Source organism: Camellia sinensis, chromosome 4 (genome assembly GCF_055761805.1).
Source record: "Camellia sinensis isolate YWXY chromosome 4, ASM5576180v1, whole genome shotgun sequence".
Taxonomy (NCBI): Eukaryota; Viridiplantae; Streptophyta; class Magnoliopsida; order Ericales; family Theaceae; genus Camellia; species Camellia sinensis.
The window spans coordinates 198,479,538-198,497,643 of record NC_138964.1 but is presented as its reverse complement, the minus strand read 5'-3'; the positions used below and the strand labels follow the sequence as shown (position 1 = coordinate 198,497,643).

Genomic DNA, 18,106 nt, shown 5'->3' with positions numbered 1-18,106 from the left:
GGCATTGAGTTTGTATCTGGCATGATAGAGTCCTCCTTGCCAGCCAACCTGATCTGGACGTCAGTTGGGATGGAAAACTCCTGCCTGAAGTATTCTAGTTTGGCCGAGATGTCTACTCTCCACCTAAACATACCCATTACCTCAGCAATAAAGGCTTGAATAACAGATTTTTGGTAAAGAAGTTTGGTAAAGATTTGGGAACAGTGCACTGGGGTGAGGGTTCTTTGAAGATCAAATGGAAGGCTTTTGTTTCACGTAGATAGACCAAGCAAATAGACAAGACCAGGAGGATAAACAGCCCAATCAATATGAAGGATCATCCAACAAACATCAGATACAATAGCCATACTATCCTAGGAGACACCGTTTCTAAAACGCAGAGGTGGATGAGCATTTGATTGTCACTCTCTATTTCAACCTGATGAAGATTATGAACTAATCCCAAGCTGATAGATTAAATGCAATGATTTGATAGTTCTCAAAGCATTCATCTTGAATATAAGAGTTTAGAATTTTAGAGGTAATTAACCAAAAAAAAAAATTCATTAACAATAAATGTAGAGGCCTCTAAACTTATATAAAACAACCTTACGGCATATAAAGTTATATGAGACAAGAATTCCGATTTAATGTAAGGAAACATGTCAAAACTTGAGATGTAATTCATGAGCCAATCACTCGTGTATTTTGAATTTTGTTGAAAACCTTTTCAAAGTTATGTTGGATACTAGATTTATATAGGGAAAAAATTAATTACAAATTATTTTTTTATTAGGAAAATAAGATAAAAATTAATAGGTATTTTTTAAAACATCCTACTAACTACCGCTTAATAGGCGTAAGTTAAAGTTCAAATAAGTTAAAATTCTAACACATGTTTCACTGAATTTTATATATTTTTATTTATCCATATTTTAATATATTTTTATACATAATTTAACCTTAACCAACTTTCATTGAAAATTGATTAGCATTTTCATTCTTACAAAAAAGCTCAAACCAGTCACCAGCCCAGTGGGCCACGAAGCTCGGCTGGCCATGAGATTTATCTCTAGGCCCGTAAATTTGGACTATGCTATACTTAGATCCGTTTGTACTTTCGGACCAGGTTGTTTGTGATAACCTTTTAGACAGCTTATTATTAGGTATGGAAATGTTTGTAAAATTGTAACTTTTTTTATTATATAAATTTATACAAATTATTTAGTATAATTTTTACTTATGCTTTATGAGATAAAAAAAAATTAAATAAACTCAAAAAACTAATTATTGAAAAGCACGTGAAGAATGCTTTTCACTTCTATTTTTTATTATCAAATTTTATCTTGCCATATAGTACACCAAATAGGCTATTAATATATACTATTACAATGTTTTATTAAAAAGAATTAAAATTTAAAAATTTCTTGTATATCTCCTGATTCATTAATGTTTTGAGAATATGAAAAATGTTTGTATTAAAAACAACGACATAAAGAATAAAATCTCAAAGGGCCATACAAACTATACAACAAAAGGAAAAAAACAAACAATAAAAAAATAACAATTCTGTTGAAAAAATTAGTTATGAACTAAGGAAAACTATCAATCTTTTTAAGGGTGTAGTCTAAAAAGTAAGATTTGTTTGAAAGTTTGTCGTTTCTAGCGACGTCGTCCCATTGCGGCTGCCCAACTTCGCTACTGCCACTGTCGTACTTCAGACACTGCCAGAAGCTGGAGATGAAGAGGAGGTACACCCACAATGGTATGGAGAAGACTTGAGAGAGGATGAAACCATTATGAGTGTAGAAAATCCAAAAATCTATACCGAAATCAGGAAAAAAATTTAGTATGGTTAATAATGAATGAACTAAATAAAAATTTGAGATTATTTTTCTAAAAAATGAATTCATTAAACTGACTCCATCCATTTCAAATTATTTATTCATTTTTATTGTTTCAAATATCATTAAAAATTTATTTATATTTTTTAATTCATTATTTTTTGAATATTTTTAAAAAACTATCTGCAACAATTAATTAATTGAGATTTTTTCATTTGTGAAAACAAATTAAATTTCTTTCATAAAATTCATTATTTATTGACCTCAAAAAATAAACAAACAATTTAAAATGAAAAAAAAAATTATTAATAAATAAAATTTATTATTTATTCTATTTTTTTCACCAAAAATATATTAGGGCAGTTGGAGGTGCCTGGACGCTCTTCTCAGTTGCTTCATTCACCTTATCCCAATTCCTCGCCTATCAAAAACCCTCCAAAAACCTCACTCCATTGCCAATGGATTCAATCTCAAACCCCCACAAAAAAATCCATTTCTAGTTAGTTCCAATTCTTAATGTTAATTTCTTCACCTCTAAGTCTCTCCACAAACCCTTTTCACATCCTCTATCTCTGTATCCATGGAGCTTTGTTCACCATTCAAACCCCACCCAAGACCTGACCTCTCTTTCTCATCTTCCTTCTCACCTTTCCCCTTCCAAACCCACCTCAAAACCCCCCATATCTCAACACCCACTTCCCCAAAATTTCGAATTCTGGCCGTTGCGTTGGACCCACAAGAACTCCCCCAAAACAGCCCCCAAAGGCTCCTCAAAGAGCTCGCTGAGCGCAAGAAAGTTGTCTCGCCGAAGAAGAGGATACCCCCGAAGAGATTCATCCTAAAACCCCCATTAGATGACAAGAGATTAGCTGAAAGATTTCTAAACAGTCCCCAATTGTCCCTCAAAGCCTTTCCTTTATTGAGTTCTTGTTTACCATCTTCTAGACTTAACAATGCTGATAAAACTTGGATTGAAGAGTACCTTTTGGAAGCCAAGCAAGCTCTTGGGTACCCTTTAGAGCCATCAGATAGGTTTGGGGATGATAACCCAGCAAAGCAATTTGATACTTTGTTGTATTTGGCTTTTCAGCATCCTTATTGTGAGAGAGCGAAGACACGGCATGTGAGATCAGGGCATTCGAGGTTGTGGTTTTTGGGGCAGTATGTGCTTGAATTGGCAATGGCTGAGTTTTTCTTGCAGAGGTATCCGAGGGAGTCACCGGGTCCAATGAGGGAGAGGGTGTATGCTTTGATTGGGAAGAGGTATCTTCCCCAGTGGATTAAAGCGGCTAGCTTGCAAAATTTGATCTTTCCTTATGATAACATGGACAAGTTAATCCGAAAGGACCGCGAACCCCCTGTGAAGTAAGTTTCTTGCTATTGTTTTGCGATTGGGATTCGATTTTCCTTTACATAAGATGGACAATTTCCATTTTATATGTGCTTTTTTTTTCCGCCTTTTATTGTATTTGAACCAATCACTTGAGTATATTGATAGCTAGTTGTAATACTCTTATACAGAGCATCAATTGAGTGTATATTTCTGGAAATATACTCGAGGGGAATTTACTTATCAATATGTATGAATGTACTCAAGGGAAATTTCTGGCAACAGCTTTATGATGCATGATTTGAACTTCTTCGATGGTGTATTGTATACATGTATGATAGTTGTCAACCTTAATATTTTATTTCTGTATTCTTGCCAATAAAAAAGAGGCTTAAACTTCATAACTTTGAAACATGCATAGCATTTGGAGGTTCCAATGCTTAGCCCATATCCCTCGTGCTTCCTTTTTTTCTGTAAAATGTCTAATTGGGCTATAACATATGGTTGTTGAGATAGTAATTAGATGGGGAGTTGTTAGTAAGACAATTGTAAGGGAGGGTTCAATTAAATACGGATATTGGAGTTAGGGGTTAGTGGACAGAGTTTTAGAGTTGGTGAGGGACTGTTACTGTACAAAGATAGAAACAACCCTGAAACCCTTTATTAAAGGCAGTTTTTTAGGCTGCAAAATAGTGATTAATAAGTTCTGAATGCCAGTATAGAGCTTCAACATTCAAAGAATTAAAAATAATAAAAATTGAAGAAAGGGAAGAAGAACAATAAATAGTAATCACAATCACTCTGAAGTCAATAGGCATCAGACATACGATTATGATTGCATATCTTCGACTGTTAACCATGAGTATTCATTAGGAGTCTACCCTTGTGATCCTATATTCTCTACCTTCTTCTAACACTCAACACCTTAGGATAGTTTACTGCCCAGAATTCTAGCATTGTTTTCCTGAATTCAGTGCAACTAAACACTTTTAAGACCTAATCAACTTTAACCTGTCAAATCTACATAGCCTACAAAAATTCTTGCACTTCTTAAAGGCCCCAAAGTCTTTTATTTCCTTGGCTAATTAAACCCTGAACACTTGCCCTTATGTTAACTTATTTCTTAATTAACCTGTTGGCAATAAAAATTTGCTATGATCTGCCCTAGAGAAACCCTTTTATGGCTGTCCAATATCAATTTCTGGTGAAATGGCTTGTGAAAGCATGTCCCGTTCACTTGTCTCATAATGTGACTATAAGTATGAATCTGTGAAAAGAATGCTGTCAACACATATCATGGCATTATGTGTTCTTGAGTTGTCCATAGGAAGAAGTTTCTTTGCACAAATAGTAAAGAACTAAAGAACACGATCAATAAGTTATGTTCTCAAGTTTACAATATATTACTTCATGCTCAATTCATATTTTGATCTCGCCATTTAATCTGGGTTAAAATATGTTGGCTGTGTGTTGTTATGTCTCGTATGTTATGTTACTAAGTTATAATACAAGGGGAAGGAGAAAAATCGACATAGTAGAGCTAAGAGCAATGAGGCACAATCCAAACAAAAAAAATACTATTGTTGATCCAAGCTAAAATACTATTGTTGACTTGTTATTTTAATGATGAATATTCTTATGGGCAGAGCTGTGTTCTGGGCATTGTTTGGGGCAATTTATCTCTGTTTTGGTATGCCAGAAGTATACCGTGTTCTTTTTGAAGTATTTGGTATGGACCCAGAAGCTGAAGAATGCCAGCCTAAATTAAGGAGACAACTTGAAGACGTAGACTATGTCTCTGTGGAATTCGATGGCAGAAAGCTAAACTGGCAAGATGTTGCTGCATATAAGGCAAGCTCAGTTTTGTTTTTTCTTTCTATCTAAATGTCATTAACCATATCCTTGGTAAATGAAGGATATAAATCAAGCATTGGTTTGTTAATGCTTCTTTCATTTAAATGTACAGCCCCCAGAAGATGCACTTTTTGCACACCCAAGGCTTTTCAGAGCATGTGTCCCACCAGGCATGCATCGTTTCCGAGGAAATATATGGGATTACGATAGCAAACCCCAAGTTATGCAAACGTTGGGATATCCCTTAATAATGACTGATAGAATTCCAGAAATTACTCAAGCGAGGAACATAGAACTTGGACTTGGGTTGCAGGTATTGTTGTCCCTCTGTTTATTTTTGCTCTTTAACTTGTTAATTGGGCCATGAGTATTGTTGGCCCTCTGTTTCTTTTTTCTTTAACTTGTTAATTGGGCAGTGTTGTTAAATATATATATGTCAATACTTGATGCAGATGTGGTGTCTGACTCAATTTCATGTCGACAGGCCTAGAATGATATTATATAAGAGTGGATATTTACATTGAATTGTGTTTTAAATGTACATTGGTTGCAACTTGCATGCATTAAATGTCAAGAAACATAAACACCAATGTCTAATTGAAAGATGATATTTCAACAAGAAGATCCAACAGTGTCCCTTTTTTTTTCTTAGCTAGACAACAGTGTCCTTTTTGGTTTGGACTTGTTTGTTTAATTGGGGCTGAAGTTGGTGTTTGAATCAATCTTCTCCAGAATACTTGAACCATCTCTTGCTCAGTTTGGCATTGGACTTACAAGGTTAACATATATATGTACTATCTATAAAGCAAACACAAGACTCACAAGACTTGGTGTAGATGTCACACACCCCCCCCCCCCCCCCCCCCCCCCCCCCCCCGCGGGCAGAAAATGCCCATAAGACCAGTTACCTATGCTTATGCCCAGTTTTCAGATTTTGAATTCAATCATATATTTTACAATCTTATGCACACCACTGCTAGTGTTATATAAAGCCTACTCCTGAGTTGGTGTAGACTTTGTTGTGCCCTCACATAACTACTCAGCTCAAATTTGTAACTTCTTGCCTCGTATAACTGCCCAAACCAAATTCAAATCAAAATTTGAAACTTCTTTGGTTTTAATTTTCTGAATTCAATTTTTTGAAAATTGAGTTTTTTATTTTTCGTGTTTTTTTTTTTGTTTTTAATGAATATTTTTAAATTTTAAATAATTTTTTGTACTTTTATAGATACACCTTACTTAGATGTATCTAAAAAGTAAAACATTTGTGAAAAAATATTTCAAAAATTAATAAATACACAAAAATATGAAAAAATACTTAATTTTTGTATTTTGTGATATTTAGTAAATTTTTTCACAAAAATTATACTTCTTAAGTGTATTTATGTTAGGTGTGCCTAAAAGTTAAAAAGGATGTGCTCACACAGCTAGTATATATATGTATGTATGAGTGTATCTAATGTGTGTATTTCTTCAAAGTGAACTTGTATATATATATGTATGTATGTGTGTATCTAACGTGTATGCATTCCTTCGAAGTGAACTTGCATTAATGAGGCAAGCATCTGTTCTCTTTACTCTTGCAATTCAATTGTATCTGTGTTTGTTCAATTATATCTATGGAGCTAGCCTTCTCTTTTGTCCACACTTTCGAAGTTAAATCACAGACTTCAGTGTGATGTGTAACTCCACCTTTTTCAAATCTCATGAATCATCTTATGCTTAATAATGCGTTGGACTTTGACAACTGAGGAGAAAGCATATTAACTCTTAAATTAGGAGTTAATATGCATTACCAAACACAACAAATTTAATATTTTAACCAAATTTTTTAGTATGTTTACTAATGCGTTAGACTTTGGTGTGTTTGTGTGCGTACATGCACTTGTGCATTGAACTTTATTGATGTAATATGCTTTCTCCTGAGAAAACTCGCTGTGTTTGTGTCTCCTGATGGATTTTTTATTTTTATTTTTTTACACCGAAAATACAGCTTTGTTTTATGCACCCGTCAAAATACAAGTTTGAGCACCCTCGGTTTTGCTTTGAGCGACTAGAATATGTTGGCCAAAAGATCCAGGTAGTCATTTTCTGGCCTTATTGCATTTTTGGTTTGGAAGATCTTTTTACTGAAGTAACGCTTTGTTTTTACATGATAATAATATCCCATTTGAATAAAAATAAGTTGGTAGCAATGCACGTGTAAAACCAATTCAATGGTTACCCTTATCATTTTATGCAGGACCTTGTGATGGCTGAGAGGTTGCTAATGAAGCATCTGGATGCACCTGGGAGATGGTTACAAGAGAAGCATCGCCGTATTTTGATGAACAAGTTCTGTGGTAAGTTCTTGAGGGAAAAATATCTACACCGCTTTATCATCTACAGCGAGCAAGTACAAGATGCGTACGAACATAATCGAAGATTAAGGAACCCTGCCACGACCTCTGTTCAGCAAGCCATCCATGGGCTCTCGTACACTGTATACGGGAAACCAGATGTGCGACGCCTCATGTTTGAGGTTTTTGACTTTGAGCAGATCCAACCTAAAACCATGTGAAGATTTGAGAGATTAACTCTCAAGTGAACTCAACAAGGGTAAGTCTGGTTTTTCTTCGACTCACAAATTTGTCCAAATGGGATGTACTTCCACAGTTTTTTGTAAGATTGTTGGTACGTCAAGGCACAAAGAGAAGTACAGTGTATATATTTTTGTTTCTCTGTTTTTTGTAGACTAAATGTACTATGTGCTATCATTGGATGCTCTTCCATTATTCAAGAATTATAAAGCTTTCTGTTCTTGATAACGTGATTCGATCAACACTGCGTGCTCACACACAGATGCCCTGATTAGGCTCTGATTATGCCCAAGGTTTTATGATGTGCATCTCATTAAGGTAAAAGAATCTCATTTTTTGACAGAACTTTTTGGTTAGTTCTGAATTTTACATTAACAGAGAGCTTGTGTCGATGGCCATAAAGTGCTGTGACCCTGTTTGCTAAACTGTTTGTTTACTTTGTAATTAATGTTCATTTTTCAGAGAAATTTATCAGAATCTGTAATGGCTTTTGGCTTTTGAATGTGATTGCTGGTTTTTCATTTTTTAAGCATTGGTTAATGGATGTGGTTGAGGAGAGTGATGTTGCTCATAGTGAAAAGTTAATAGGTTAATGGATGGGCCATAACTTTTGCCTTGACTTGGTAAAAAGCATGTGATATTACCTAACTAATGTAACAGTTTAATAGGTGAGAGATTGCCAAATTCAAATTCAAGTAACTTAAATTTCGCTCTTTTCATTGGTGTATTTTTAGCTTTTGGTTGGTTTTAGGTAGTTTAGGTGCATTGGAAGGTTTCTCGTCCAAAAAAAAAAAAAAAATTCATATTCATATTCATATTCATGTTCATGTTCATATTTATATTCCTATTAAATTTTCTTTAACCAGGGATCCTTGTAGACTACAGTTATAGTGGTCCTTATCTTCTAAGGGGAGGGATTATGGATCCCATAGCTGTGGATCAGTAATTTCTATGACATCTTTGTATGGTAAACCTTTAACCTACCCTTTGCTTGATCTCACAATTGAACTTTATAAAACTTTGAGGATGCGGGCATTATTTGATTAGGATTAATATTAGTGTAAATTTTGTGTTCTAGCTGGATTAGTATAAAATTGGTATTTTCAAAAAAAAAAAAAATTAAAAAATGGATATAATTAGTCAATTAAATTGTGTTTTTTAACTGAGTAAATTACGAATATATCTCTTAGAGTTTGCTTAAAATGTAAATTACCTTATGTTATTTTGGAAATTATATTTTATCCCTAGAAATTTTTAATTTTATAACAAATAGCTCATTTTATTAATAAATTATTAAGTCACTTAATAGTTTTTAATAGTATCAAAATTTTATTTTAGTTAATAATTAAAGTAATTTTATTATTGTAAGTAATTTTATTTTCAGAATTTTATTTTTTAATTAAGTTTATTAAATAAAAAATTAAAGTAACGAGTATCTATTATTTTTTAAATTATAAAAATAAGTTGGTATTTTAAACAAATATCAAGTGGTGATTAAGGGTGAGCAGCGGATATACCAATCCGTCAAAATCGACCAAACTGAACCGATCTGCCGCATTTTGGACGGATGTGTGATGACGAGCGGACAGTTGCGGATTGATTTTCTTCAATCCGCTAATCTGGCGGACGGATGGTAGATTTGAGATTCCTTTGGCCGCAACCGAACTGCCAACTGCGAGCACCCCTAGTAATTTATAAGATTTTGTGTCTTCAATTTATTTAAATATTTTGTTTGTGTTTTCAATTAAAAAATAATTTAAATATTCTGTTGAAAAAAAGTTTTCAACTTGAATATTTTTTTTGAATTGAAAAAAATAAACGTATTATTTGTTTATATTTTTTTTGTTTTAAAATCTATATCTAAAAATAATAAATAGAAAATATGATATATGCTGGTTGGTTTTTGTTTTCAAAAATAAATATAGATATAACAATACAGAGACATACGATCTTTACTGTTGCTCTGTTCATTGTCTTGGTGGTTTGAATTATTTTTATATTTTAAGAATCACAGATTGTAATGCTTTATGTGGATGAGACATACTGTGATTGTAGTATGTGGATGAGGCATGCAGTGATTGTGATATTCTAAAGTTACAAGCTTTCTTTCTTTAGATGAGGCATGCAATGATTGTAATATTTTTTTAAATCATTGACTGTAATACTTTCTTCTTCTTCTTTTTTGAAAAAGTGTACAAGTTGAATTATGTTGAAAATTTATAAAATTTTAAACCGTCAACCCGATTCGCATCCATCCGCCAAACTGTCAATCCGCTCAATTCACATCCGCCGGATTGGCAGATGGATGCGGATTGATTTTCTTCAATCCGTCAATCTAGTTGACGGATAGCGAATTGGAGGTTTTGTGGTCGCAACCGACCCACGCCCACGGGTGATTTATAACCAAAAAGATGAAAACCTTGAAAATAATAAATCAAATGAATTTCTGATTTTATTATTATTATTTTCTTTCTACCATAAAAAATTTATATAAAAAAAAATAAAAAATAAAAAAAATAAAAACAGATTAACAGAAGAAGCCAGTTGCAACCGAGCATGCGTCACGTGGTAAGATGCTATTTGACAACTCAGTCTTTGTGGACCCCGCTACTACCAGTATCTTCCGATCATAACCCCCCGCACCGCCCCCTCAAAATCAAATCTACCTGTCCATCAGAATCGGTTACGGGAGGGAGGGAGGGGTATGGTGGTTATCTGTGGTGGAGCAAGTCTCATCAGCAGCACATGAAAGATGCGCACTATCTTCCCTCCCTCCTCTTCCGTTTCTCTCTAGTCTGCGCCCTCGTCGCCTTGCGTGCGCCTGTTGCGCAACCTCCTAACCTACTCCCCTCCTGCCCTTCCCTTCTCATCCACCACTCACTCTCCACTCCGATCATCATCACCAACAATAACGACGCCGCCATGTCCAAAGCTCGAGTTTACTCTGACGTCAATGTTCTTCGTCCCAGAGACTACTGGGATTACGAATCGCACACTGTTCAGTGGGGGTAAATTCGAACAAAGAAACCCTAATCTCTTTCTAGTTTGCTTTCTGTTTCTTCTTCTTCCTCCTCTTCTTTTGTTTTTTATTAGGTTTTTACTGTCGCTAATGATTACAATGATCCAACTGTTGATCATTTTAGGTTGATCATCATGTAATTTGCAGGAATATACATGTACTAGTGCTGTTAAAATTTGAAAAATTATAAATTTTGATTTTGATTTTAAAGCACTCATATTGTATGCCGCTCAAATCATGCTTTAGGCCTTTCAAGTCCCACGCTTTAGTACGATTCGAATCTCAAAACATAACTCAAATCTTATTAACATAACTCATTATGGCAATGACAAAAATTCCTTTCTTGTGATTCATGTTAAAGGAACTTTCTTTGAATTTAAGTGAAGAATTCAAGTTCAAGATAGAGATTCCTGCCTTAAATTTCAAGTATTATGCAAACTCCCATTGTTTTTCTTTTTTTTCTCTCTATTCCTCTTCTGCCTTCCACTTCTGTCTAGCCAAACACCATTTTTCCTGCACAAGCACCTCTCTTCTCGTTATATATTTTGCGTCACAAAGAATTGGTGAAGTGTCGAGCCAAAAGGTGTTTCACACCTCACTTGTCACCATATTATGACTCATCCTCCTCTGCTAATTACCTTGGCTAATCCATGATTAAGGTAGGTTAGATTATCATAGTTAAGGATTAAGAGGATAATTGCCATTAATTCATGTCACTTGAGAACCTTGTTTAAGATAATTAAGACATCATTAGGTTAATAAAGCATACTCTAATTAAGAAATTCCTAAAAAACATGCAATTAATTCTTTTTTATGTCCACTTCCTTCTATCAAAGGCATAATGCAGCAAGGGATAACACAAAATTGCAGCAAGGGAAATTACTAGGCTAGCTCAATCAACTTGCACACAACACATATATAACACGGGTGATGAACACGAACATGCCAATGCAGTGTTTTGAAAACCGCGCCTAAGTGCGCGCCTAAGCCCAAGGCGAGGCGAGGCACAGCTCTGCGCCTCATGCATAGCGAGGTGAGGCGACATAGAGGAGGCGCAGCTAAGGCGATGAGGCGTGCGCTTTTGGCGCTTTGCGTTTCTTCTACTGCTACAGCCCATCTGGTTTTGGTGTAAATACCCACATGGAATAAATTTTCATTTACAATATCAAATGATCAAAACGTGGGTCAAAAAAATTAAAAAAAAAAGAAAAGAAAAGAAAGAAAGTGGAGAAGAAGAAGACAACGAAGAAGGGCCACGATTGCTCTCTCGCTCACGATTGCTCTCTCGCGATCGCGATCGCAATCGCAATCGCAATCACGATCTCTCTCTCTCTCTCGCTTCTGTCTCTTCCTCTTTTATCTTCTTGATTCATATATATATATATATATAATATATTATATAATACCAAGAATACCTATTATATAATATATAGTATACTTATAGATAATATATAAAATATAATATATATTTATACATACTAATAAAAAAAATAAACACATGTATATAAAATAAAATAAAAAAATTAATTGAAACACATTATTTAAAAAATATAATAAATAAATAAAATATATATATATTAAAAAAATTAATTTTTTTTTTTCTTCTTCTCTTCTCTTCTTATTAAAAAAATTAATAATATACATATTAAATATTTGCTTATGTTGAAAATTGTACTATATTAACATTTTGCTTAACTTCTATAACTTGCGCCTCGCTTTGGTGAGGCGCGCGCCTTGCCTCGCGCCTCGGCGCTTAAGCTCCAGGTGACCTTGCCGCCTTGATGCGCCTAGAGCTTTTTAAAACACTGTGCCAATGCAAAGTTAATGCCTGGGGTATTACACATGTACTACCAGTTGGGCTTTTATCATTTTTTACAAATATGTTTAGTGTAGTTATCCACCTTGTGAGACTTGTCTGTCATACTAATCATGGGTCTTAGTCTTAAGGTTCTGAAAAGCAGTTGCGGTCGCCATAACGGTGGCGGTAACGCGGTTGTGGGGTGTAAAGGCCGTAGTGTAATGGTTGCGGTAACTGGAACTATGAATTTTTTTATTTTTTGCACAATTTGAAAAAAATTACCGATACACATATTTTTTTCTATGATCATATTTATTGAGTTAAAAATAAATATTAATCAATTTTTGTAAATTTTTAAGTATGATCCAATATATTTCATATTTTTAAATCACTATAAACTGAGTTTTTTATATTTTATTTTAATAATTAATGACTTTATATTATACAAAAAATCAATCATTAACTATTATATATAAGATAAACAATGACAAAAGTAAGAGAATAAATAAAAGCCTAAATATATATATATATATATACATATTTTAACCAAGCCAAATAGACAAGGTTCTGAAATGCGGTTGCGGTCGACGTAATGGTGGCGGTGACTCGGTTGCGATTGCGGTTGCGGTTGCGGGGTGTAAAGGCCGTAGTGTAACGGTTGCGATAACCGGAACCGTGAATTTTTTTATTTTTCGCACAATTTGAAAAAAACTTACCGATACGCATATTTTTTTTTCCATTATCATATTTATTGGGTTAAAAATAAATATTGATCAATTTTTGTAAATTTTTAAGTATGATTCAATATATTTCATATTTTTAAATCACTATAAATTGAGTTTTTTACATTTTATTTTAATAATTAATAACTTTATATTATACAAAAAATCAATCACTAACTATTATATATAAGATAAACAATGACAAAAGTAAGAGAATAAATAAGAGCCTAAATATATATATATATATATATACATATTTTAACCAAGCCAAATAGATAATGACCACACTTATTATTATTATTATTTTCAAACAATATATAGATAGACACACACAAACAAAATAGTTTAGTGATAGCAGTTGAATAGAATAGCATACGTCTTGTAATTTCAACAAATCAATAGCATGTTCTTCATCTTCCCTCTTCTCTCTCTATCTCTTGCTCCTCCATTTTCTCTCTTTATCTTCCCTCTTCTCTATCCCTCTTCCCCCATTTTCAGCTTTTTTTTGTGTGTTTTTTCGAAAGAAACAGTTTGGAACCATTACGTAACGGTGCGTAACAGGCCGTTACGGCTGTTACGGCACCGTTACGACCGCTACGGCAGCCGCTACGGCCGACACACTTGTGAATCTCAATCACACTACAAAAGCGGCCGTAACGGGTGGCGGTAACCGCCAAAACCGTTACATAACGGCGTTACGTAACGGTTGCGGTTGCTTTTTAAAACCTTGCAAATAGATAATGACTACACTTATTATTATTATTATTATTATTATTATTATTATTTTCAAACAATATATAGATAGACACACACAAACAAAATGATTTAGTGATAGCAGCTGAATAGCATAGGTTTTACAGTTTCAACAAATCAATAATATGTTCTTCATCTTCCCTCTTCTCTCTTTCTATCTCTTGCTCCTCCATTTTCTCTCTTTATCTTCCCTCTTCTCTCTATCCCTCTTCCTCCATTTTCAACTTTTTTTTGTGTGTTTTTTTTGAAAGAAACAGTTTGGAATCATTACGACCGCTACGGCAGCCGCTACGGCCGACACATCTGTGAATCTCAATCACATTTCAAAAGCGGCCGTAACGAGTGACGGTAACCGCCAAAACCGTTACGTAACGGTGTTACGTAACGGTTGCGGCCGCTTTTTAAAACCTTGTTAACTCTTACTAATATCTCTTTTTTTTAGGAATACTTTTTAAGATGTGCACTTTAACATTCAATTTTTGTTTCAGTGATCAAGATGACTATGAGGTTGTACGGAAAGTTGGAAGGGGAAAATACAGTGAAGTTTTTGAAGGCATAAACATCAACAACAACGAGCGGTGTGTAATCAAGATTCTAAAGCCTGTTAAGAAGAAAAAGGTAACCCTTTGGTGGGGAATTACTTATCTTGGGTTACTTTTTGGGAATTGGGAATTACTTAGTTCTCTTCCCTTCCTTTTTTTTCTTAGATTCAATTCTTCCATCATGCAGTGGAAGAAATGAATAATTTATGTTGTGTTTTATGTTTCATATACATGGACACAGCAGAACATGCAAATGCTCCCACTATAAGGCTTGGTTTGGGGTACACTAAATAATATAAAAAGTCAAAAAGTCACTATCCTATTTAAGTCATATCATCTTATTTAAATCACATCACTTCTAACACATCACATCAAACCCAACCCAAACCCAACCCATATAAGCTAATAAGTCAAAAAGTACACTTTTTTAGAACATCCCAAACCAACCCTAAATCTTGATAAATAGGTTTGGAGTCTTTGGACACAAAAACATCACATCCATTGTATAAATGCATATGCTTATATTGCATGGGACAGTTTTACTCTTATGACTAATATATCTAAGTTTCATTAACCCCAAGGAGTTGGCCTAGTGGGTGTAGCTTGGGGCCTGGGTGTGTGCTCCCTCTAGGTCTCAGGTTCAACTCTCACTAGGTGCTATCAACTTATTGGGGTTACGCTTGAGGGCACTACCCGAGATTTGCCCGATCCACGTGGAGGAGGCGTTGTGCGTGGGTCTGGAGATTAGTCAAGGTGTGCGTAAACTGACCCGGACATCTGGTCATCAAAAAAATATATATATATAAGTTTCGTTGTTAAAAACTTGCATCACTTGGAAGATGAAGCTTGATAAGTTTGTATTCATAATTATGTTTGCTAGCAGTTTCTATGTTAAACACTTGCATCACCCAGAAGACGAAGCTTGATAAGTATGTACCCATAATTATGTTCACTTGGAAAACGACGTACATTAAATAGGCACCAAGAGAAGGATAATTCATGCATGCACGATGTATACAAATCCAAGATAATGACTTCTATACATCATCTCACTAATAATCCAAATGCTCTGTAAGATTGAAAATACTATAAATTAAAGGTTTTCTCTCCCCAACATCCACCACCTATACAACTGTAAAGCTTGCTGTTCATCTAATGAATATGCTACTCATACCATCAAAGAAAAAATGACTGTTCATTCCCCCATATACACCACATCAAGCAGAGGAGCTGCGTCCATCCTTCTTTTGCCTACTTTGGACCGTCCCCAGTTAAGAAGTGACTCTGACTGACTTGGGGAATACTCATGTTACACTAAAATTGACTTTATGACAAATAAGCAAGTGATTTACTGCCTCCACCAGCCTTTGCACATGCAACATCAATTAGGATGGGTCTTTTGTTCATATTATTCAATAACAAGAATCTTGCGATGAGCTGCCAATGACACGAAAAAATGCCATATTCTCTTATTATACACTTTTTATGCTTTATTTTACATAACAGGTATATCATTTCTGCTTTTATTTTCTCATGAAAATGTGTCTATTTCATGCACTATCTTTGTTGGCCATAAGTACAATGTTCATTTCTAAAGATATTTTTTGAAATCTTCTGGAGTTGTGTTAGGTTTGCTTCTAGGTTTGTCGAAGAGTATCATGCCTGCTACGACAAACCCCTTATTTTTAAGAAGTTCCACCTAACATAGCTTGTGGTAGCCTTTGTCCTCCCCGGCCTGATAAGTAACTTAGGCTGGAGTATGTTATATAGTCATGTACACTGCTAGTGAAAGTGCAATGAAAAGTAATCTGTTCACTCACCATTTGGTTCTTTATAGTTTCATTTAATGTATGGTCATGTAACATTGTAAAAATTTATGTATTATTGATTGATGTTTATTAATTTATTACAATGATTCATGATTCCTATATATAGAAGAGGGTGAGTGTGTAGTAGGTAAGGAGTAGGTGAAGTGGAGGTGGTAGTGGTGTAGTGGGTTAGGTTTAGTGGAGTAGGTGAGGTGGTAGTGGTGTAGTGGGTTAGGTTTAGTGGAGTAGGTTTAAGTGGGTGAAGTAGGTGATAGGTTTTAACAGCCCCCCGCAAACTCAAGGGGGATAGGAACTAACCAACTTGAGTTTGGAGAGAGTTACAAAACAAGAAAATACATAAAAATAAAAAAGGATAGGTGACACTGTATTGTCGTGTCAGACCATTGGTGAAGACACTGGATGGTGGTGTCATAACGTTGTAGAGGACACGGTATGGGGGTGTCATAACGTTGTAGAGGACACTGTATGGTGGTGTCAGACCGATGTAGAAGACAGTTTATGGGGTCATGTCGGACCGTTGTAGCAGACAATGTTGTGACAGTTGTTGTGACAGTTTACAGAGTCTTGCTGGACCCTTATAGAAACTAACCGGAATCAATGTCGGGACAGTTTACAGAGTCTTGTCGGACCCATAAAGGAGCTAACCGGAATCAATGTCGGGACAGTTTACAGAGTCTTGTCGGACCCATAAAGGAGCTAACCGGAATTAATGTCGGGACAGTTTACAGAGTCTTGTCGGACCCATAAAGGAGCTAACCGGAATCAATGTCGAGACAGTTTACAGAGTCTTGTCGGACCCATGAAGGAGCTAACCGGAATCAATGTCGGGACAGTTTACAGAGTCTTGTCGCACCCCTAAAAAGTCGCACCCTCAAAAGGCGTGCCCAATCTTTCAAAAGGCGTGCCATCAAAAGGCGTGCCCAATCCATAAAAAGACGTGCCATCAAAAGTTGCGCCCTCAAAAGGCGCGCCCACTTCATCAAAAGTCGTGCCCGACAGAAAGCGTCGAGCCATCAAAAGGTGAGCCGGAGACGCGGCGAGGCACGTGAGCGACAGAGTGGCGTGTCGGCCGCGTCGTCAGTGTCGATATAAACCAATGCGGAGGCTGTGCTTGAGGCAGAAGCGAAGACAAAAAAACCTGGGAAAAAACTTCTGAAAAACTCTTCATTTTCTGAGAGAGATATTCGTTTTTCTGAGAGATTGCCTCTAAGAGCTGCAAATCTTGAAACACTCCCCTTCCGAACATTATCAGTCTAAAATTGCTATTTCGCTGAAACACTCAGCAACCCAAAAAACATGGCCTCTTCTTCCCGTTCAGCTACCCAGAATATGGCCTCTTCATCCCGTGGTCTACTCACTCTCTTTCCCGACCTCAACGAGTCAACAAGAGAGATAACTGGTGCGGAGGCCCGTGAACCTCAACCAAACACCTCTGGTTTTGCTCCGTTGAACTTGCCGATGCGGTCGGTGGAGCAAAGAATGGCAGTGCAGTCGGATGTGGAGGCCAATCAGTATACATTGAAGTCATGTGTGGAAACCATGACTGCGGTTACAAATTTGTCGAACCGGCTGCAGAGTAGGACAAATGAGGTGCAGCAGTTAAACGCCCAACTGGCTCTGCTCCAACGCATGTATAAGGATGCGCGAGCAGAGTTAAGTGTGCTAAAGGCGGAAAATAAGGAGCTGAAGCGGAAGGCCACCGTGATGTTCCGATTTGGAGGTCCACCGTATGCTGTAGTGGAGGAGCAGGGAGGAGGCAACTTGCTTGGTGGTCTAGGAAGCACGGAGGCAACACCGGCAAGGACCACCCAGGACGGAGGCAAGAAGAAAAGACCGGCGGCTGAGTAGAGAAGAAAA

The 18,106-nt window shown here is 35.8% G+C and overlaps 2 protein-coding genes across 4 annotated transcripts in view; both read left to right on the top strand.

Annotated features, from left to right (window-relative positions):
* The first annotated feature begins 2,179 nt into the window (after positions 1-2,179).
* LOC114277063 (Ribonuclease III family protein) lies at positions 2,180-7,814 on the top strand. Of its 2 annotated transcripts, XM_028218884.2 has the most exons (5): positions 2,180-3,188; positions 4,800-5,004; positions 5,120-5,320; positions 7,001-7,087; positions 7,250-7,814. In XM_028218884.2, exons 1-5 carry the CDS (start codon positions 2,404-2,406, stop codon positions 7,565-7,567), a joined length of 1,596 nt encoding a protein of 531 aa, XP_028074685.2. In that variant the 5' UTR covers positions 2,180-2,403; the 3' UTR covers positions 7,568-7,814. The 2 variants fall into 2 exon arrangements, with proteins under 2 accessions (XP_028074685.2, XP_028074686.2); XM_028218885.2 differs by lacking the exon at positions 7,001-7,087.
* A 2,310-nt stretch (positions 7,815-10,124) lies between these two features.
* Positions 10,125-18,106, top strand: part of LOC114277064 (casein kinase II subunit alpha-2) — a 20,230-nt gene continuing 12,248 nt past the window's right edge. The window contains exons 1-2 of one of the 2 annotated variants that reach the window (XM_082922696.1): positions 10,125-10,594; positions 14,367-14,496. In XM_082922696.1, coding sequence (XP_082778822.1) covers positions 10,143-10,594; positions 14,367-14,496 — 582 coding nt within the window. In that variant the 5' untranslated portion in view covers positions 10,125-10,142. Of the gene's footprint in view, positions 10,595-14,135; positions 14,497-18,106 lie in introns of both variants that reach the window. The other variant, XM_082922697.1, reaches the window with a different exon arrangement.